General features: G+C 38.3%; 2 protein-coding genes across 3 annotated transcripts; both read left to right on the top strand.

Annotated features, from left to right (window-relative positions):
- Positions 1–962: 962 nt before the first annotated feature.
- Positions 963–15,044, top strand: LOC134659672 (zinc finger protein 761-like). 2 transcript variants are annotated; one of them, XM_063515355.1, is made up of 5 exons: positions 963–1,121; positions 10,083–10,215; positions 11,968–12,054; positions 12,974–13,105; positions 13,809–15,044. In XM_063515355.1, exons 1-5 carry the CDS (start codon positions 993–995, stop codon positions 15,041–15,043), a joined length of 1,716 nt encoding a protein of 571 aa, XP_063371425.1. In that variant the 5' UTR covers positions 963–992; the 3' UTR covers position 15,044. The 2 variants fall into 2 exon arrangements, with proteins under 2 accessions (XP_063371425.1, XP_063371424.1); XM_063515354.1 differs by having other exon boundaries at positions 12,965–13,105.
- Positions 15,045–16,877: 1,833 nt separating this feature from the next.
- LOC134659435 (uncharacterized) lies at positions 16,878–21,492 on the top strand. Its single transcript, XM_063515078.1, has 4 exons — positions 16,878–17,074; positions 17,384–17,540; positions 20,553–20,648; positions 21,476–21,492. The coding sequence occupies exons 1-4, from the start codon at positions 16,922–16,924 to the stop codon at positions 21,490–21,492; spliced, it is 423 nt and encodes a 140-aa protein (XP_063371148.1). The 5' UTR covers positions 16,878–16,921.
- Positions 21,493–21,870: the final 378 nt, after the last annotated feature.

The following is a 21,870-nucleotide window of genomic DNA, read 5'->3' as shown; positions in this document are numbered from 1 at the left end:
TATAATTCGGTTAGTTCCTACTTCCCTCCTACAGTTATATTTTTGTTTACCTTATCCTATTTAAATATATTAAATTCTAAGATTGGGTAAAAAATCTTTAGACCAAAATATTTGATTTTGTAACGAGCACAGTGTATCCGTTTTTAAATTCTACCTGAATATATTTTGTACAGTTCAGTGTGTAAAAATATAGGTACAGCATAATTATTTGTACATTCAGTATTCAAATTGTGCAATAAGAACAAATATGTATATACCAAGTATCAACTTAAGAAATTAATAAACTTTGTTATAAACTCACTGGTGTTTTATTTTCTACGATAAAAAAAATGTATGAGTAGGAGAGGAGTAGGATTATCAAGCGGACGGTTTTTATCGGTTTAGGAAGTCACTATTATCGATTTTTCGCAGCACTACTTTCTGTCATGTCGGTTATTATCGTTTCGAGAACTCACTATTATTGATTTTTCGCAGCACTACTTTCCATAAACTAATTGTCATTTGGCTTAAAGGTCTCGTAACCAGGCCATAAAATCCCAGAAAAAAAACTTTTCATTATGTTGGTATGAATGGAACTCCGACGATAAACGTCAAACCAAACCGTTTGACAAGTACTGTCAAATAATTACGTACTATGGAGTTCCGTCTCTTAGAACGTAGTGATTATATGCTCTTTGGTCAAATCAAATGAACTGAAATGAAATGTCATAATGCTCATTTTCATTTATTTATGTCATCTCAATCGTAAAATCGAAATATCAGCAAAATCTTTACATTATAGGTAGATTTTAAAGCCCTTGCTACACGGTCGCCGACAAGCCCCTCAGACCTCGTGGCCTTGGTCTGGACGGACCGTGTAGACAGTTGTTTCCAACAAAATTTGACCAAAACTGACCAAGGTCAGACCAAGGACAGACGGTTAGAAGGCTTGTCGGCGACCGTGTAGCAAGGGCTTTAGTATTGTTTTTCGAACGAATGACATAACAAACACGATGGATTTATCAAGTGTGTGCCGATGTTGTTTGTCCCAAGGCTTGGTAAAAAACTTGTACTCCAGCTATGTATGGCTGGACACCACCGAAATATATTCGGATATGCTGCAGGGTTGTTTCAATATTGCCGTAAGTATTCAGTATATTTTCGTTTAAATTTGTTCTATGTCACCCAACTACAGTAATCATAATCATAATCATAATCATTTACACAAGAACAACACAAGAAATTCGTAACTGAGTATCAGTACAATGTTCTTTTTGGTTGTATCATCTCTCGCGAAAGACTTTGAACTTCGTTTTTTATCATCTTAAGTCCTCACGTATTTGTAAAATTTAATTCGAGTGTTTAGTTTTAGTACAGATGAAAGATTAAAAAAAGCACAAATATTGCACTGGGACCAACTTACAAGGTTAAAAAAACAATAGTTATAGTCATTCAACGGTAAAAAAAAACTTTTTTTTTTGTTGAGTGCCAAGTCAGTGGAAACTGAGCATGGGCGTGAACGTTGAACGAAAAAGGCGCACTGGTCAAAATATTTTCTGAAAATTAATTTTAACTTATATGACTAAATAACTGAAAGAGACGCTTTTACTTAAAGTACTATGAAAATGAAAACTACTGAAGACATTGATATCGGAATTGACCTAATATGAATAGTATTTACTGAAGATGTTTACCGGATAGAACTAACTCAAAAGAAGTTAGCACAAGCAGTGCGTCTACAGAATATGCACGCTAAATAGGCCAAAATGGCGCTCCCAAGCATTAGCCAAACTAAAGGCCTGGGTTTTTGCAAATAAAACCCTTAGCATGCCCACTGATGACACGCACACCGAATGTCATTTCACCAAACTGTACACAGTAGAAATACCTCCTAGGAACAAATGGACTAACAACCAAATGTACGTTGAAGAGGGAAGCCACATCTGGTACACGGATGGTTCAAAGAAAGGAAATGATGTAGGATGTGGGATCTATGGTGAGAGACCTAAGCTCAGAGCTAGCGTCAGCATGGGCACAAAGGCCTCAATCTTCCAGGCAGAAGTCTTCGCCATCAACAAATGTGCGGAGATTAACCTGGACAGAAACCTAAGACACCAACATATCTACATCAACTCAGACAGCCAGGCTGCTCTGCTGGCACTAGAATCCCTTGAGTCAAACTCAAAACTAGTCCAGAACTGTAAAACAAACCTAAATGCATTGGCTAACTCCAACAAAGTCACACTTAGATGGGTACCAGGGCACTCCGACATTAACGGAAACGAAGAAGCAGACGAACTTGCAAGAAAGGGCGCAGACACACCCCTGGTCGGCCCAGAACCGTTCTGTGGAATCACAAAACGGGATGCATATTCTCTGCTCAGCGACTTAGAAAAAAAGAGAGCAATCGATTGGTGGAAGTTCGCTAAAGGACAAGTACACTCGAAAGCTCTAATCAAAGGGTTCAACAGCAAAATCGCTAAGGAGCTTCTGGGGCTCAAAAGGCACAAAACTTGCGCGGTGACTAGAATACTGACTGGACACTGTAAGTTGAACAAGCACATGTTTCAAATTGGCAAGAAACAAGATGCGACATGCAGGTTCTGCCAGGAGTCAGAGGAGACTGCAATGCACATTCTCTGTTCCTGTGGACCACTAATGTCAAAAAGAAGTACCTACTTAGGGTGGCATATATTGCAACCCTATGAGGTACAGAACGTTACGGCCCAAAGCATCTGTAATTTTCTGGATGCAACGGGCATTAGTAATGAACTTTAAAGGGCCGTCACAATAGATCAATACTTGGTCGACGTGACACTCAAAGGCCCGATACCACCCCAATAATAATAATAAACTCAAAAGAAAAAAATCTACTTATCACAAGGAAGTATAGCTTAGAGCTTTAGCCTGTCCAGATAACGAAAAAAAAAAGGAAACTGAGCATGGTCACAGTCTTCGTTTTTTAACCTTTAGCTAAATTTTGATGATAATAATTGCTTATGCTTTTACTAAGGAACCACCTGCAAAAATTGACGACTATTAAATACATTCACATCTGATCAACCAAATTTTTTTCATGATTTTGGGTTTGGTGACTACAGACTACTGAATCTCAGTTTGATGAGGTTAAAAAATTACAGATTATACTGTTTTTAATCAAAACTAAAAGTGTAAAGTTGTGAATTTATCTGCAGCAGTAAAGTAAACGTAGTTGTCTCATGTTGTAAAAGTAAATATATGTCATGTTATATTGATTTAAAGTAACACGATTTTCACTCATACTTTTATAACTAAAATCGTCGTCTAAAAAATTACGTCTATTTATGACCTGACGTTTCGAACGTGACGTTACGTTCGTGGTCACAGGCAGACTGGCGAGGAATTGTATCAACATAAAGATTATTTTTTTATTCTATAATGGCCACCCCACATCTAGCGTCTTTCGAGCGTCGGCGTCTGGTCAGCGCTATGGAAAATGACGTCGCTGCGCAGTTGCGTCGACGCTGCGTCGAGCAGCGGCCATAGACTTGTAGACGCCGACGCTCGAAAGACGCTAGATGTGGGGTGGCCCTAAGTGTTACGCGATTAAGTCCCGTGTTAGTTATACTTTTATAACTATGTTGTAAACTATTTCTTGTATCACATTTCCGATACCGTGATTACGCAAAATATGTATAAAATCATAAAGTAAGTATAGTATAGAGTAATCGGCCCATACAAGCCTCGCTTAGTTCCACAAAAATCCAAGAGATGTCACTCAGAGCACCATTGGGCCTAAATATATATTTGTGTTATTTCAAATCTTGCCAATTTTTAAATTAACATGTATAGTTCTAATTTATTTAGCATATTACAACAAAAACCTTTTAAAACATCCATTTACACATAGTAAATCGACGCAGAAAAAAATAAATAAATAATGGCATGAACTATTCTAAGCGCCATCTATCGCATTACTAGACAGTTAGTTTCTTGCCGTTGTAACACACTAAATAGCTCGATTGTTTGAGAAAGACTATCAATAGATGTCACTGTAGTAAATCCTCATACTTTATGATCATATCACAGACAACATATCAACATTATTAAGTAATAAATAATATAATTTTTCTCAAAAATGGACGGCAAAGTCGACGTTGCCGGTTAAAAAATAGGTCGCGAAGTGTGTAGTTTATGGTCATTCTAAAAATTAAAAAGTTAAAAACATTGCTGTCTCGATTTCGGGACTGCAATGTTGCATACAAATTCCATTATTAAACGAGTTCCAAACTTTTTAAAACTTTAAATGGCCATATCAAATGAAGGCATAGGTCCATTAAACAGCCGAACAGATGATCAGCACTTATTATTAATATAATGTTGGTACCGCGACTATTTAGGTGTCTCAAATACGTTGGCGTATTTTCAGCAGAAAAATACACTTCTATTTTTTTTAAAGGCGGCAAGCAAATCTTTTTAATGGTTTTACTTTTCTCTGTGAAAATTAGAACGTTGCTTCTGTAAAATATCTCTTGCACCATTTTTGAGAAAAGCACTATATATGACTCGGCTGGAAGGCTACTTGCTGGCTTCGGATTCAATTAAACGGACTCCCAAGGTCGTCCGTTTAAAACGAATCCTCAGCTTGCAAGTAGCTACTTCCGAACCTCGACAATAATGTACTATTGTTCTTAGAAACGTGATAATAATTAAAATATATTAAACCTACATGGTATCATCAGCCACACTGTTAAGTGTTAACTGTACCGATGTACAGTTAGGAGTGTTGCTGTTTGTATATTAATTTACTTAACCTTACGCATTACAAAATTGTCCTCATATAGCTATACATATATTTTAGGACAGTCTTACACTAATCGACCTACTTGGTAACAAAACATTGTAAATTCTTGAGTAGTTTGAATAGCAGGGCAGGTGACAAAAACTTGCTCAAAAGCATAGAAGGTAGCATCCTATAGAAGTGGTGTACGCGTGCCTCCGTGAGGGACAAAACATGTAAATTCGACCAATCATAGCGGCGCAATGCGATGTCGAATTTATTTGTTATGGTGGGCAACAAATGAATTCGACCAATCACGGTGGTCAATTTACGGTGGGGAATAAAACAAGATGTGAGACTGTGACAAGGACAAACAATAATAGCGCTTTCGCTGCTACTCCTACTGAAAGATACATAAGACTATCCCGTTCTGTCAGTTATCCCCTGCTTCTATTCATGCTCAAAAGAGAAGAGACATCCGACATTTAAAAAAATATCCCTATATGTATGAGAGCAATAATACAATGTGTAAATGTAAATACATACATATCTTATATTTTATGATCATATCAAAGCTGGAAGTCCTAGGTTCGGATCCCCCTAAAAGTGTATTAATATGGTGTCCCATGGTGGTGGCCCATTTGTCCCCGCCGCCATACAAGAGGTGTGGACAGATGGGAATAGATATAGACCATTAATATATACACACACAATTAAAAAACAAATAAATGTCCTATGAGGATTTGAACCCAGGACCTCCTACTTCATAGCACATAGCAGAGCAGGGTCACTGTCACTACTGACTAGCTAGGAGGCCGTAGAAATAATATACAATTTATATATATTTAAATTAAGTACAGTCAGCGTCGTATAGTAGGTCGCATCCAAAGTATTCAAATAGTTCAGTACGCCATACAAATAATATGGTGTACCGAACTATTTGAATACTTTGGATGCTACCTACTATATGACGCTGACTGTACTTATATAACAATTAACAAATCAGACTGGCAGCCACAGTTTAATGGCTAATCTAGGATTAAAACTTTTTAGTGGCTTGCCATTATGTTCAAAACATTTAGCTTCATACCACATCAAATATTTAAGTTTACCGCCATTGCCCGCCAGCATTGAACAAATTGGTTGTTAGTGGGTAGACAAAATAAAGTCACTATCATGTTAAACATTGAATTTATTAATTGTATTTTATTATTTTTAAGAGAATCTTCATAGCATGTGTCTGTCCGTTGAAACAGGAATCAATCTCAACCATCTTCCACTCAAAATATTTTACTTGTGGTACAGTCGCCATCAGATATATCGGAGCGGCCAAGGCGCTCACAAATATCTGAACACGCCTCTATTGTCAGGGCGTTAGAGTGCGTGTTCAGATATTGTGAACACCTTGGCCGTTCCGATATATCTGATGGCGACTGTACAGAGATGCATTGACTATTTCATCTTCACTCTCTTGTTGCATACATTGTAACTTCTAGTGGCTAGAGGCTGGGTCCTGAAATCAGAAACATATTTTTTATATATAAAATGTAATAATATCACAATAAAGTTTAATACACATTGCCTTCACATTGGAGTCTGTTTGCAAACACTAACCATTGTATAGATTTAGACCAAGAAAAGTATGCAGCGATATTGATCGCCTGCGCAGTACATGTGTTATTTTAAATGTCAAACATCTTTGAAATTATGACGTACCTTTCTTCTTTCTTGCTCTAACTCTAAATACTTTGGAATCTTTTGCTTGCTCGGGTATCAATATTAGCATGGGGGGTTAAAATAAAACTTGACAATAGTTATTAGTGGGCAAGGGGGCAAAGCAGTTGTTTAACCGCTCATGCTAATGTTGATTCCAGGGCAAGCAGAAGATTTGAACTATGAGCGTAGCGAGTGGTTCGAGAAGTGGAATCTTGAGCGTTGTGAGAATTCAAGGCACGAGGGTTAAACAAACATTGCCACCTAATGAAACACAGAATTTATCACCATGCCAATGCAGGGAAAATACCAACTATAAAATACCAAAAAAATCAAATCCACATGAACATTATAAAGAATTTATAATTCAAAATCATCATTTAAAAGTAAATTCTACCAGCTAACATAAGGAAACTCAAAATTTAGATCTGATTACTTTGCCCCACATGTGGGATAAATCATAAATGCAATTTTCTCATTAGTATTTGAACAATCAAGGGGGCCTTTACCAGTTGGTGTGGTGATAAATTATTTAATTAACCTTTGTATTCAAAACAAACTTACCTGAAGTGTTAATTTTTTATCAATTTTATCATTTATTGGCAAACAGTAGACACTGTCAGATTAATATGTAGGTTTTACCATTAGTAGTGTTCCGTTACTACATCGGCAATTCACGTCATCATCACAGGTCTTTTCGTCTATTGCAGACGATTTATGCATTGCTGTTTAGACAACGGGTTTGGTGATTGTGGAGGCCGATGCGTGAGCGGCACGACCTCCCACATTTTGGGCACATGTCACGCTTAGCACAGTCTTTAAAGCGCCACATCGGTCTTCCAACTTTCCTTTTAGCATACCTACGCAACTGCACCAAGCAAGACACGTCTAGGTATTCTATTCACGTACTTGTACTATAGTTCAAATGAAGCTATAATATGAAATTAATAAGTTTGTATAAACAGAAACAAAGCAAAGGCAACCAACAAACGCGGTGCCGCTTTGTGGCGACTTGACTATTTGACAGTTTATTTTTAGTGTTGCCGTTGAAAGTTCTTTCTTGTCCCTAAATAGAGCTTTTATGATTTATTATTATACAATATTATTAGTTCAAATAAAATATGATATTCCAAAAGACTACAAATAATATTATATAGTACTTAAATTCCAAAATAATGATAATTATGCCTCAGTGTCCATTTCTGAGGGCCTACCGCGAACCACGTTCGACGTGTTGCCTCTCTGTCGCACTTGTAAATTCGTACGTAAGTGTGACAGGGAGGCAACACGTCGAACGTGGTTCGCGGTAGGCCCTCAGCTTTTTTAAGGAACAGGCGTATAACATTACCCTGAAGTAGGGGACTAATTTTAAAATAGCAATAATCATTACTTGATGCCGTTTTTGACGTTTCTGTGCACGCTGTTGTCTGTCTATACTTATAGGTCACATAATTAGTGATACAAACACCTGCCTGGTCAATATACGCAAAATTAGATATATTTATTCTAATTATAACAGAAAAAGTTTATTAAAACAAACATTAAATGCTTTTGTATAATAATTTCAGGTTTGATAGGTACGGGTTTTGCCATGGGAGAAGTTGAAAAGGAACGTTATGAAAACATATCTTTGTATGTATAGGTACTAAGATGGTACAAATCATGTACAAATCTGTTGCTTAAAAATAAAAGCACGACGCGACGTTGCCAAACTGCTATGAGTTACTGCGAAGCGAGTCCAGTTTAACTCGACAACGTCGCATCGTATTGTTACAATAGGGTATTTTCGTACTAGTCAAATCAGTTACTTTTTTATAGTTATTGCAATGCAACTTGTATCGTAAATTTTTAGAAGGCACGATAAGAGTGAATTGAGCATGAATTGAGGTATTTTATCTCATTAGGATCGAAAGAGCTCGTGAATTTGAGTACAAATAACACAAAAGTGGCAAAAAAGATCACAATATAAAAAATGGCAAAAAATAGTAGTTTTCGATATAAGTGCGAGAAGTATGTCATTTTGCACGAGTACCGAGCTTTCGATTTTTCCGGAAATATACTGAGGGGCTACCGCCAAAACCGAAATTCGCAAATTGCGGGGATCTTTCTCTTTTACTCCAATGCAGGCGTAATTAGAGTGACAGAGAAAAATGCCCGCAATTTGCAAAATTCGATTTTCGCGGTTATAGCCCTGTCACTTACAACGGATGCCTTTGCTTTGATATCTGGTGGCGTTAAATTAACTCCAAAATCGTCTGAATCACTCATTTTTATTTAATAACTTATGCTTTCTTGGCAATTACTTACAAACATAAATCACTTTAAATGTTGAATAAAAAAGGCGGGAAGGGAATAAAAAAAGTTTTACTTTTAATTGCCATTTTTTTCAATGTGGATTCTGTTGTCACTGTTGTCAGCATTATGCCAATTGAAGAGAAATTGTATTATTAAAATTAATAAAATTAATTTTCAGAACATATAATTATACATGGTCAACCAGATCTTGACAGTAGAAAAAGGCGGCAAATTTGAAAAATGTAGGCGCGAAAGGATATCGTCCCATAGAAAATTTTAATTTCGCGCCTTTATTTTACTGACAAGATTTGGTTGACCAGCTATATGTAAAAAAACATGAATCTTTTGTTATTTCATTATATTGATATATATCTAATTAATTACATTTATATTAAGTGTATAAAGTGTATTGTACGAACGTCAGCTTCATTCTGTCGCGCGCTGTTCAAGTAATACTATTGGGTCTCGAATAATACTCCTTTATGCCCAATCGCGCGTTGTTCAGGTGGGTCATTTATAAGCGGGTCTCGCATAATACTCATTTATTTAAAATGTATCAATCAGATTACTTTTTAGCACTAGTGTAAAAAAATCAAACTTTACGCACGATTTGCAGCTACAAAAACTAAACTTTTTGAGCAATTGGATTAAAAAAATATAAAGAAACGCTCAAGTACCAGTGGCATGGTGGCATATAGACGGACTTACGCCAGTAGTAATGTCTAATCCTTTTGCCATGCACCAATGGTAGCATGCGCAAAATTATTATGACAGGTATTTATTTTCAGCCGGTTTAAATAGTTTCGGCAAGACTTATGTAGCATTCTTATAATATATAAATATTATCATCACCACAGTATCGTTTTCCGAAATTACTTTATGGTTATACCGTTTGGCTACGCTATTTCTCTGTACCCTGCCTCTCCCTTCCCTCCCTGTACTCCTTAAGTGCCCGAACTCTCTTTACTCATACTGAAAGATACATAAGACTATCCTGTTCGGTCATTTCCTTCCACCCCTCATGCTTGATCCAGTTTTAAACTAGATTCATGATTTATTCAATACGCTATAAAGCGACATCTGTTGATTACTTCTAATCGTTGGCAACGACATATGTCTACTAACTTTCAATGAAGACGTATAGATGTCGTTAGGAATTCTATGATTTGGATGTGACACAGCGCCATCTTGTATCCATGATAGGCAACAGTGCTTTTTCAGTTACGCCATCTGGTAATGGTGCGCTTTTAGGCGGTCACATTTGAATGTATGGGATAGCAGCGTCTGTATATATGTAGTCTGTGATAAAATTAAACAATGTGTGTTATTTGCTTAGCTGGCCAAGTTGGAGAACGGGAACATCTGCGAGAACTGTATCATGCAACTGCGGAGTGCGATGCGCTTCAAGCAGCAGGTGCTGGTCTCCGAGAGGCAGTTCCTCAGGCAGCTGCAGTCTTGCGTTGATAATGGTGAGTCTCCACAAAAACATCATTTTGAAAGTTAATTCTACCAACCAAAATTTGTATCAACACTATCAACTTACTTTGCCATAATTATCTTTCTTTTGCCTGGCTCCTTCCCATTTAATTGGTGTCGGCCCTTCTAATCATGCGTCGCCAGGCCGGTCGGTCCTGGGTCGTCTCTGGTCTTAGATTTCCATTCTTCATGTCTTGTCTTACAACTGCCATCCAGGTTGTCAGGGGCCTCCCCGAGCTGCAACAGCCATATCCAGGACTTTTTTGGTCATGTGTTCTGTTGGTCGTCGTATCACATGGCCATACCAGCTTAATTGGCTCTCTACGAGTTTGCCATAATGATAAAATTATTTATTTGTCGGAGCTGACAGCTCTACGAAAGCGTCAGGGGACCAGGCATCGGCTCTATGGTGGGCGGAAATAGTGGGCATATTTCGCACACAAGTCCAATACAATGTGAATGCAATAAACTCACTGACACTAGTACTACGTATAGGTACCGAATGTCACTAAATCACAATCACAATTAAGTTCCAAATCACACCAAGTTAATCAAAGCTTACACCACAAAGTTATCAAGAAACGAATCCGTGGGTCAAGTGGTGCATGTAGGTACTTATAGCGCACACAAAATCGCACGGCGCGGTTACGGGCTTACGGGACACGCGTCCCAACTCAACCATGGCCCAAATCTTAATGCCCGATTGACCGCTGATTCAAAGCTAAGCTCAGAACATATAACTAACATCAAATTTCATTCAAATACCAGACCCACGGCTACGTTCGGCAGTGTTTACAATAATCGCCCCGCTTTAAGGAACAACGACGTAATACTCTGTGACAATCACGCCTAATGCTGTTAATGTAAACATTTGACCAGGAATGCGGGCCACCTTCACGGCCTCAGCCATTATAAGCTTATAGGTGCCTTGCGCCGACATATTTATTTACTAGTGACCCGCCCCGGCTTCGCACGGGTTAACAAATTATACATAAACCTTCCTCTCGAATCACTCTATCTATTAAAAAAAACCGCATTAAAATCCGTTGCGTAGTTTTAAAGATCTAAGCATACATACAGACAGACAGACAGCGGGAAGCGACTTTGTTTTATACTATGTAGTGATTGATTCAGGCAACAAGGCCCATTTTAAGACTAACATATATATACCTAAACATTCTATAAACTTAAAAAATAAGTGGACCCCTAGAATCGTCTGCTCTTGTGTCGGATTTGGCAGTTTGCCCGAACCTCGGAAACACGATACCTTTCGGTCAGATGTCGGTGCACTCAATGGTCCTCTGCAAACCTCTATGATAAAGACAGCCTTTACATTGCATGTTGGTATTAGGGAATGCTCCCGGCACTGAGTTTGTATGGCGAGAACCGGGAATTCCCGGTCCTACAATACAATACAAATACTCTTTATTTCACACTTCATTACAGAAAACAATACAAAGAGTACAGAAAAGAAGAGGGTAAACAACAGGTAGGTTCTAGTAATGTATTTGTATAGAAAACCAGAACCGGGAGCACTCCCTAGTTCAGGGATCACCAATTAGTATCTTTAGGGGTCCGTTTTTAAAATAATATGACCATCGCGGTCCATTTCTAATTGAGTTTATTAAATAAGTGAAAAAATAATACAGGTCGGCAGTCCGGACGGTCCGCCATGGTGACCCCTGCCCTAGTTCATATGGTGAATATTTTATTTTATTCCTAATTGCAACTATTCTGATTAACAGAAGAGAAGCCATTCGAAGTAAAGGTGGAGCCCAAATATGAGCTCTCATTCGATGACGACTCCGATGACTACTTCCTGGCGGATACAGGTACATTCCACATTCATTCATTCATTCATTCATTCATTATATTTGTCACCGTAAAATTGTAAACACTCGTTAGTTTACAATCTTGCTAGTTAAATTATAACTACGATAGATTGTAAACTGACGGGTTCACAATCTTACAGTGTCATATATATTTCTTTCTTTAGTGAGATCAGACTAGAGGCCTTACCGCGTAAAACGAAAATCGCTAATTTCCTAGTCACCTTATTACAAATAAAATATATGATTCGATGATTGGATTTGGTTCCGTAGAGGCAGTTAAAGAATATTCGGTCCGCAATATTTTACGTCTTAATAGAAAATATTAGCATATATATTAAATTGTACAACGGGACTTAATCGCGTATCTAAGTTTTAAGATTTACCTCCGACGTTTCCGTGCGACGATGCCGTGGCTGAGCATTTACTGGAGTCAGGACCAAACCACTGAATTGAGCTGCATAACCCTAAAATCCTGTCCACGGATCGTCATTTCTACAGCAGGAAAGTACGGGAAGCCATTGAAATCAAAAAACATAGTAATTTCAATCGGGACGAGGGTTTCAAGATCTCGTCCACATGGAATCCAGTCATTAGTAAATGTAAGCGTAAACGAATATCGACAGTCGATAAATCGAATATCGTTAGTGTTGTGTGTCGACAGAGTGACAGCCCTAGTGCGCGAAACGTTCAACCTGATAAACAAGACCAAGTGCGGGTAGTTCGAAAAACTCGCGCGGTTAGAAGATGCTGATGTCAACTTAAGCCAGTCTTCTCCGAGACCACGGGGACAACGCCGTCCTCGAAACGTCGGAGGTGAATCTTAAAACTTAGATACGCGATTGTACAATTTTATAATGTGTAAAAATCGTGAAAGTTTAAACCAGTATTAGCATACATGTTTATATTTCAGCCAGAGAAGTTCCCGTGCAGGTGATCAAGCCCGAAGCCCGGGAGGTGAAGAAGGCTGTCCCGCAGAAGAGGCCCCTCAAGAGGGAGCGGGAGCGCGCCAGGAAGATCAGGACGCTCGTGAACAGGCTCGCCTCCTCCATGAGTAAGTTTTAAATTAACCTCCTAAGGCCATACAAATGAAAAATCCAAAATTTGCCACTGAAATTTGAACCTATTGTGTAGGAAATAGAGTTGATTAATAAAAATTCAACGAAACAAAGCAAAAGCGACTGTTCCAATTGAACAGGATCAATCGAACTGAAAAGATACTATAGGTAGGACCTTGGTCCTTAGGAGGTTAACACATTCAGTGCCGAAAACCCGACTATCGGGTATTTTATGATTTCGTTCCCAGGCCGGACGACCCGATAGTCGGGATCGTGGTACTACAGCTTTATATGACGAAATTTTTGTGGAATGTATTGTTTGGCTGAATGTGTTAAAACTGCCTGCAACAGTTCTTGGGGTTAGGTGGCTGAGGGGAACCTAGGCTATAGCTAGTCGTGACAACGCTAAAAATGATCAGGGTTTTAACCATTAGCCTCCCAGAGCCCTTAAAAAGGCCCGTTACATTCTAATTTTTTTTTCTACTCCAATGGCGGTAGCACGGTCGCATTGTTATCGCTTGTCACAATGCCTGTCACGTTCTAACAATGTAAGTGCGAAAGTGACGGGCGTAGTGACAGCCATACAGGCGATAAAATTGAAACCATGTTGCGCCCGCAGCACTTCAATCTGTCAATTAAATTACTCGGCGTGATATCTAAATCAACTTCAACTTTTGACACTGATTCTTGAACTTACAGATTCCTGTGAGCTGCCAGACATAACGACTCTAAAAAAGAAAGAAATAAACCAGATCGTCAAGACGGGACGAAAGCAACCCAGACCGGAGCCCCGCGAAAGGATACCCCGAGAGAGGTTGCCCCGGGAAAGGATAGACCTCGCTTGGACCTCACGGGTCAAAAACGACAAGAACAAACACAGAGCTAACCTCCAAACTATACTAACTTGCTCCAACGCTGTACCTTTCAAAAACAAGTCACTTCTAGGCTTCCTATGTGGGTACTGCGAAGAGCGTTTCCCCGACCCGGCTGATTTAAGAACTCACACCGAAAAACAACATAAGAAAGAAGGCTTGGACCACAAATCTACTTTCGATATGACAGAGTACAACGTGAAATTAGACGTTGGTGAACTAACTTGTACTCTGTGCGATGAAAAAATGGACAATTTAACCGTTCTGAAGAATCATTTAGTCAAGGTACATAAGAAAACTATTTACAACGATATTAAAGATCATATATTGCAGTTTAAGTTAAAGAAAGGTGATGTGTACGACTGCGCGCTGTGTACATCCACTTACGAGACATTTAAGATGCTCAAACAGCACATGAATAAGCATTACGCGAATTATAATTGTAAAAAATGTGGTACCGCTTTCGCTACTAAGCGGTCTTTGAATTCGCACCGCTCAACTCATCTGGAAGGCAGTCACAAGTGCCCGCACTGTGACAAAGTGTTCGCTAGTAAATCTAAACAGCATTACCATGTGAAAACTAAGCATTTAGGTTCAAGAAACGTTTCAAATTGCCCGTTCTGCAACGAGCCGTTCCGGAGTTACTACCAGCGGAACCAACATTTGGTTAAAGTGCATAACTCGGAAGCGAAATACAAATGCAATGTTTGCGATAAAGCTTATATACTAAAGAGTTTACTAATGTATCATATTAAGAAAACTCATCTAATGGAAAGGAATTGCCAGTGTACCGAATGTGGCTACAAGTTTTTTAGTAAGAAAGCGCTGAATGCCCATATGGTAAAGCATACCGGGGAAAGGAAATATTCGTGTGAAGTTTGCCACAAGTCTTATGCGAGGAAGTATACGCTCCGGGAACACATGAGGATACATAATAATGATAGACGGTTTAAGTGTGACGTTTGTGCAATGACTTTCGTACAGAAGTGTAGTTTGAAGAGCCATCTGCTGTCGAATCATGGTATTAGTATGGCTGCTTGCGATATAGCTTCTACCGAATAGTCTCTTTCTCTCTCTCGCTCTTTAACGCTTCTCTACCCTTCGGGTGTAGGCCTCCTTCCTTTTTGAATTGAATTGAATTGAATTATCATTTATTCACAAGAACATATGGTACATGGGATGTTACAATAAAGACACTGAACCTTAATACATTCGGCCGTTAGGCATGTGAAAATTAGAGTTGTTTTAACCTAGTTAACTACTTATTCTAGTGCATGCATATTATTACTTATTTAAATATGTAATGTGTGTTTTACGCCACTCGTCACGGTTCTGTGCGACCTGGAACCACTTTTTCCCCGCAGCAGGCGTGGCCCACTCCGCGATTTCGTCGCCTCGCTACAAGTACATGCGGCGCACACCAATTTTGGTGTCTAGCCATAGTAGTTGCCGCGCACCGCTACGGAACGGACGCCTGCTCGCGCTTGCGCCACCTAGCGGTCGTATCTGTCGTAATAGACGCATTTTGTTAGAGAGTGAACCTTCTGTACCTAGTACTTATTTATTCTGTGCTTGCAGTCCTTTAGATGTCGTTTTGTGTATTTGATAATCATTTAAACGTCACGCCTATCGCGCGGCGCGCCATCGTGAACCTTGTCGGAGTGCAGGAAGGTTGATATTGGACTGTAGCCGCCCTTGGGTTACAATTGTTAGTTAAGTATTTGATTTTGAACTTTCTTATAGGAATTCTGCCATAATTTCTGTGTAACTATCCGTTCAACAAGTCCAATATTACATATGGATAGCGCGGCAGTATGTAACTCCTGTAATATAAACGGTCGTAGGGAATACATATAAATGTACATTAATTATACCTAAGTATATGCTGTATATGTTGTAATTTCACGTGAATATTTTTTTACTTGTAAAAGCTGTTGTAAATAAGGGTAAGAATGTTTTACTTTATTATGATTATATTTTTGTTAAGACTAAGCCACAGAAATATAACAAATAACATCAATAAATTGCTCTGTTAATTAGCTTAAGATAATACATAACTAGTTACGATTCATAAGTGTGCTTGTTGCTAGGCCAACATGAATAAAGTATATTTTGAACTTGAACTTGAATAAAACAAGATTTCTCACATTATTGTTTTTTCTATTCCCTCTGTGACCATCAATATATGTATGTAATACATGGTAATACTACGTCACCACACTAACTTGTTAACATTTTGAACGCCAAGAATCCTTAAAGGCATCGTAAAGCTTTGGATTCCTCCGAAAGCGGTGCCGTCATATAGCGGCCGTCTCCATACTAAATAATACGGCTAAATATGGATGTCGTAGTATTTGTATGGAGACGGCCGCTATATGACGGCACCGCTTTCGGAGGAAACCAAAGCTTAAGAAGTGCTCGTGGCGTTAAAAACTTCTAAATGCTTTGGCTTACGTTGTCAAAGTAATCTTCAACGTTTCCAGTTCGGTTTATATTTGATAGTTTGTACCAGAGAAAGGTTAAACCAAATTTAATTAAGTGTTAAACCAAGTACAAGTTTATAAATCATTTAATTTTGCACAATTAGATAGAGATAGAGACAATAAAAAATGTTGGCCGCTACAATAGAAGGTAAGCGACATCTATGAATCTATCAAGAAACTAAATTTTAACAGGACATGGTACGACCTCTATTGGCAGATAGCTCAACTATTATATATTGTTCTGCTACTCGCTGCTAGATGGCCGAAAAATAAGAACAATAAATAAAAATCGACACTGGTAGACGGTACTCGTAGAGTCAAACGTCAAACTAAAAAAAAAAACTTGTACACAATAATCTTAATCTGTCAATCTCATACAAAACGGTACTTCGTAAGTTCGTACTACTTTATTTTGTAAAATTAAGTGTTGTGTTGACTGTCTTGTAGATTTTAAAAGATGGAATTAGAAGTAGCGGCTGTGAAGCAGGACGCTGGCTTGTGCCGGTGCTGTCATTCTGAGGGGTGCTTTAAAGATTTAAACGAGGAGTATGTTTGGATGGATGAAACTGTAAATTACAGCAAAATGTTACAAGAATGTTTCAATATTAGGGTAAGTTCTTAATATTTTGGCTGCTCCCTGAACACGGAGGGGTTTGTTCAACATGTCTTTAAGAAAATTCAGTCCTAGAAAGTCAAGAAAAGTAAAATATTTGGTAAAGGGATTAAAAATGTAGATCAAAGCAGTGCTGTAAGATACTGGCATTGGTTTTGAGATATCCTTAATTTAAAATCCTCAAATTTCATGCTACTAAATCAAACAAATCTGGCGTTCTTTTTAACTTTAACTTTTGTCGCATAATACGCATATTTCTACGTTAAAAAAAACTACTTATTAATTTATACAAATTTTGTGTTACAGATATTACAATACCCAAACAGCAATGGCATCATCGGAGCCGCCAGGCTCATCTGCGAAGACTGTGTGGTGCGGCTGCGGGACGCCTGCACATTCCGGAAGCAGGTGCTTGCCAATGAGAAGAAACTGGCCGAGATGATTGTATACATGGAGGCGTATGGTAATATTCTGGTTACACACTATATTTACTTTTTATTAGGTTTCTATAGAAGTATGTTTACATTTTTAACCTTATTACAAAGGATTAAGGTGCAAAAGTGTAAACATATCTTTGACAGCGACTGTACTGTCATCAGAAGTGTTAGCATCAATGCATACAAATGTGTAAGCAGGGTTGCTATAGTTCGTTTTTTTTAGCATTAGAAATAAGGTAAACAATCTTGATGTGTTAGTTAGGGAGGCGAGGTAGCTAAATGGCGTAATTCAACGGCGCCGTCGAGACCTATCAAAATCGAAAGATAAAATAATTTCGAAAAGAAAATCTCGTATGGCAAAAACCATTTTAGCGGTGGGTTTGGCGTGTACGGTTTTTCAAAAATGTTAAAAAAAACGGTTACTTGGGCATTCTCGAGCGCGTCAGATATTCATACTACGTATGCCCCGAGTGCCTCTGATAACAACGGTATACTAATCTGCCGGTTTGCGTGGTGGGGGTAGGCATATAAAGTAGTCAAAAATGCAAAAAAAAAAAATTTACTCGAGCGCGTCAGATTTTCGGAAGGGGTGTTAAGTAGGCCCCAAGGAAGCTTCCTTTAAAAAACTGACGATTTCGGCGTGACGATAAGTTACGATGAATTTTTGAAAATGCAAAAAAAAAAGTTTTTTTGAAATACTCGAGCGCGTCAGATTTTCATAGGGGAGGTTTATCTCGGTATCCTGAAAGCATATTTTTTTTAATCTGACAAAAATGTTGGTGGGTTCTCTTAATCTGACCGAAACTCTTCGGCCGTGTACGTAACCGACCTTTCGTAACTGGTAACGAAGGAAGAAAAAATTATCTTTGTACGATACTGGTTTCGAATAAAGATTATTTTTTCCTCGTACGTAATCAGTCACCATCTTTCGAAGGTGGTTCGTAACCAGTTACATAGTAAGAATTAATTTTCTTAATACGATCCTTCGCCTAGACTAAGCGAGCGATATAAACATGCATCATTACGTGCACATTATTGTTTACGTGTTAGTGTATACATAAATTTGTAACATTGGGCGTATACTCGGCACTGTCACCTTATTTGGACATATAGTAACCAAATATGGCTACAAACTTAAATGGATACATAATTTTGTAACTTCCAGGCGTATACATATCTTTGTACTCGACTGTACAACCAGTACGTGTAAATTTTGAAACAGAACATGTACAAGACATTGTCAATATTATGAAATTATTATTATTATTATAAATTTGTTTAAGTATTAGTGTTAAATTTAGAAATAGAATAAATAAAAGAAACAATACATATTATTTTCTAGTTTAATTTTTAGGATACCTAAGTGAACCATTAAACATAAGTAAGGGCTCTCTAGTCCAACAACAAAACCAATGAAGTAAAATAAAATCTATTATAAACATTCTACTTTGCCATTTACAGGCATGTGTCGAAGAATAAAATATGAATATTTATACGTTGCGTAGCACATATTTACCCGGAACATTTTGGGCATATACTGGAAGGATAGGGTCACGAACGAGAGGGTGCTTGAGATTTCTCAGCTGCCCATCAGCCTCTTTGCGCTGCTAAAGCAAAAACGCTTATGCTGGACCATGTGCATCGAATGCAACCACAATGGAACCTTCTCGAGTTTGAAGAGGTTTCATATCAGTATGTTACCTACGCTCAATGATGATTAAAACATTTTGACTCAGTTACGTATGAGGAATAGATAGTCTTTTTTCGTAATTTCAAATAGAAAATTTCTTCTCTCGTAACTATGGTTACGTACGAAGAAAAAATAATCTTTATTCGAAACCAGTATCGTACAAAGATCATTTTTTCTTCCTTCGTTACCAGTTACGAAAGGTCGGTTACGTACACGGCCGAAGGGGACGACCGAAAAAGGTTTTTTGGTTCAAAAAATTCCGTGGCCGCGCTTTTTATTTGGACAAAAATGTAAAGAGACCTTTTTTTGTGTAAAATAAAATTACCTTTTTTGTTTATTTAAACTTTTTTTGTAAAATGTATCGTTCGCGACTTATATGCCGCAACGCGTTCTTAGGAAGACGAAATGGCTCCTCCACACTTCCGGTCATGCGGAAACCGGCAGATTTTGTATTTTTAGTAAGTTTTAGATTATATTCTTCAAAATAAAAAATAAAAAAATCGCGCTCGAGAATGCCGGATTACAGTTTTTTTTTTACAAGTTCGCGACCCTATAACTCGGCGGCGTCAAGGACTTATCGTCAGATTAGTTAAATTTAGTCTTTAAACACTAAAATCAACCCCCAATATCTTAATCTGACGCGCTTGAGTATTTCAGACTATCCATTTTTTTTTACTAATCTGATCGTCTATCCTAGGCGCGCGTCACTACATATAGAGCTAAATACTTTACAAGGTTGTTCTATTAGGTCTAAGGTATCTCTCATATCTTAAACTGCCACGCTCGAGTATTGCCGAAAATTCCCCTATTCGCCTCCCTAACTATGTGTTTTAATTGAAAAACACATTTTAAAAATAAGTCACGGCAAATATGTAAGAATTAAGAATCTAATACAATCATTTATATTCTTCTGCTTTCATAAGTAATAGTTACTGATTTTTAAAAAGCGTTTTTAAATTAAAAGACATGTCAAGATCGCTTACCTTCTTTCAAGTTCTTTCTAATGCAAAAAAAAACGAATTATAAGCTAGTAGAACCACAATTTCAAAACAACAATTTTTAAATAGTGGTTCTATTTTTTAGAACAACTATTTAAAAATAACTGCTAGCTGGGCATTTTTTTGTCAGATCAGATTTTCATAAAATTGGTAGGTTTTAAAAGCTCCTTATTCTGGTCGGAATAAACACTGAAACCAAATTGGGGACAATTTTTTTTTATGAGAATTCCCATTGAGTTATGGAATATTCCACATTCCATACGTTTTCCGTAACTCAGTGGAAGAGTTTAGGACATACAGCGAAATTGCGCTTATTTTGTACAGAATAAGGAACTTTTATCTATCCACAGAAAATTCCAAAGATCAGGCGTTCACCATCACGGTGAAGACGGAGCCTGAAAACATCGATATTGAAGAGCACGGGGTCACAAGTCAGTCTTACACAAGTAAGTTATATTTTTATTTATTTCTAGCCGTATATCAGAAATACATTTTTATACTATATCTATAGTTTTCCTTAATCTACGATAACCAATTCTGTATGCCTTTGGGCATAGAGAAAAAATACATAGAGTGCTCACACCATACATCAGTTTTAGTACCAAAAAGACTATTAGCATCGAGTAGCGGAACATCAGTACTGCTACTTGACAATAGATGTAGCACCGGCCGGAAAGTCTTATGCTGTTGAGATAAGACTTTCCGGTCGGTGCTACATCTATTGTCAAGTAGCATGATAGTTCTGCTACTCGATGCTAGATGTAGACACTGAAATTAATAGCACTCTTGTCTTACTATATTTCTCTATGCTTTGGGCAAAGGCATCCCCCAATCTTCTCCACTCTTATTTTGCACTAATCGGTCCATGTTCTAGTCCTTCCAGCCATGTCTTTGATTTCATCAGACCATTTTTTAAATTGCCTACCTCTGTTTCTTTTATGTCCTCTAGGGTGCCATAGTGTTACAATGTTGCTCCATTTATTTGCCTCCTATATCATTAAGCCCCGTCTCCATATCGCGCGGCAAGCTATCGAACATTGGCTCGCGCGGCAGCCGCGCGCAATGGATACCGGGCTGGCTCGCGAGCCAACTCGATCATTGGCTCGCTCGAACGCGCCGCGCGACGAACCATTCATTGTTGGTGTTTCACGCGCGGCAAAGGATTCGCGCGCAGTTCGGACGGATGTGTATATATTTCAGTTGGCTCGCGCGGCCGCATACATGGATAATGAAAAGTGTCGTACTTTAATTAAATTTATACGGCACTAAACAGTTTCTATGGAACAGTAAATGTAGTGATTATTGCAACAGATCATTTTTCTATTTGGCTATACTTCGTTCCGAATAATTAATTTTTGTGATATAATGTGGTCGATCGTCGGATCGCCTGCCGCACGCGGCGGCCGCGCTATAGTTCAAGATGGTGCCTGAATTGGCTCGCGAGCCAAAATACAGGTTTGCCGCGGTCGAACAATGCTCGCGCGGCCGCCGCGTGTAATGGAGACGCGGCTTTAAATAAATAAAAATAACAACCAGAACTAGTTGATCCACACAGTAATATAGTATTCAGTTCAGTTGACAGCCTTGTGTATCTCCGGCAGATTCCAAAGACCAGGCGTTCACCATCACGGTAAAGTCGGAGCCTGAAGAGATCGATATTGAGGAGCA

This window comes from Cydia amplana, chromosome 25 (assembly GCF_948474715.1).
Source record: "Cydia amplana chromosome 25, ilCydAmpl1.1, whole genome shotgun sequence".
Taxonomy (NCBI): domain Eukaryota; kingdom Metazoa; phylum Arthropoda; class Insecta; order Lepidoptera; family Tortricidae; genus Cydia; species Cydia amplana.
Note: the sequence above shows the minus strand (reverse complement) of the source record. Positions and strands in the feature narration are given on the sequence as shown.

Coding starts and splice junctions, on each gene's coding strand:
- LOC134659435 (XM_063515078.1), top strand. CDS start 16,922: ATGGAATTAGAAGTAGCGGCTGTGAAGCAGGACGCTGGCTTGTGCCGG. Junction 17,075..17,383: donor AAGAATGTTTCAATATTAGG/GTAAGTTCTTAA, acceptor TTTGTGTTACAG/ATATTACAATACCCAAACAG. Junction 17,541..20,552: donor TGTATACATGGAGGCGTATG/GTAATATTCTGG, acceptor ATCTATCCACAG/AAAATTCCAAAGATCAGGCG.
- LOC134659672 (XM_063515354.1), top strand. CDS start 993: ATGGATTTATCAAGTGTGTGCCGATGTTGTTTGTCCCAAGGCTTGGTA. Junction 1,122..10,082: donor AGGGTTGTTTCAATATTGCC/GTAAGTATTCAG, acceptor TTATTTGCTTAG/CTGGCCAAGTTGGAGAACGG. Junction 10,216..11,967: donor GCAGTCTTGCGTTGATAATG/GTGAGTCTCCAC, acceptor TCTGATTAACAG/AAGAGAAGCCATTCGAAGTA.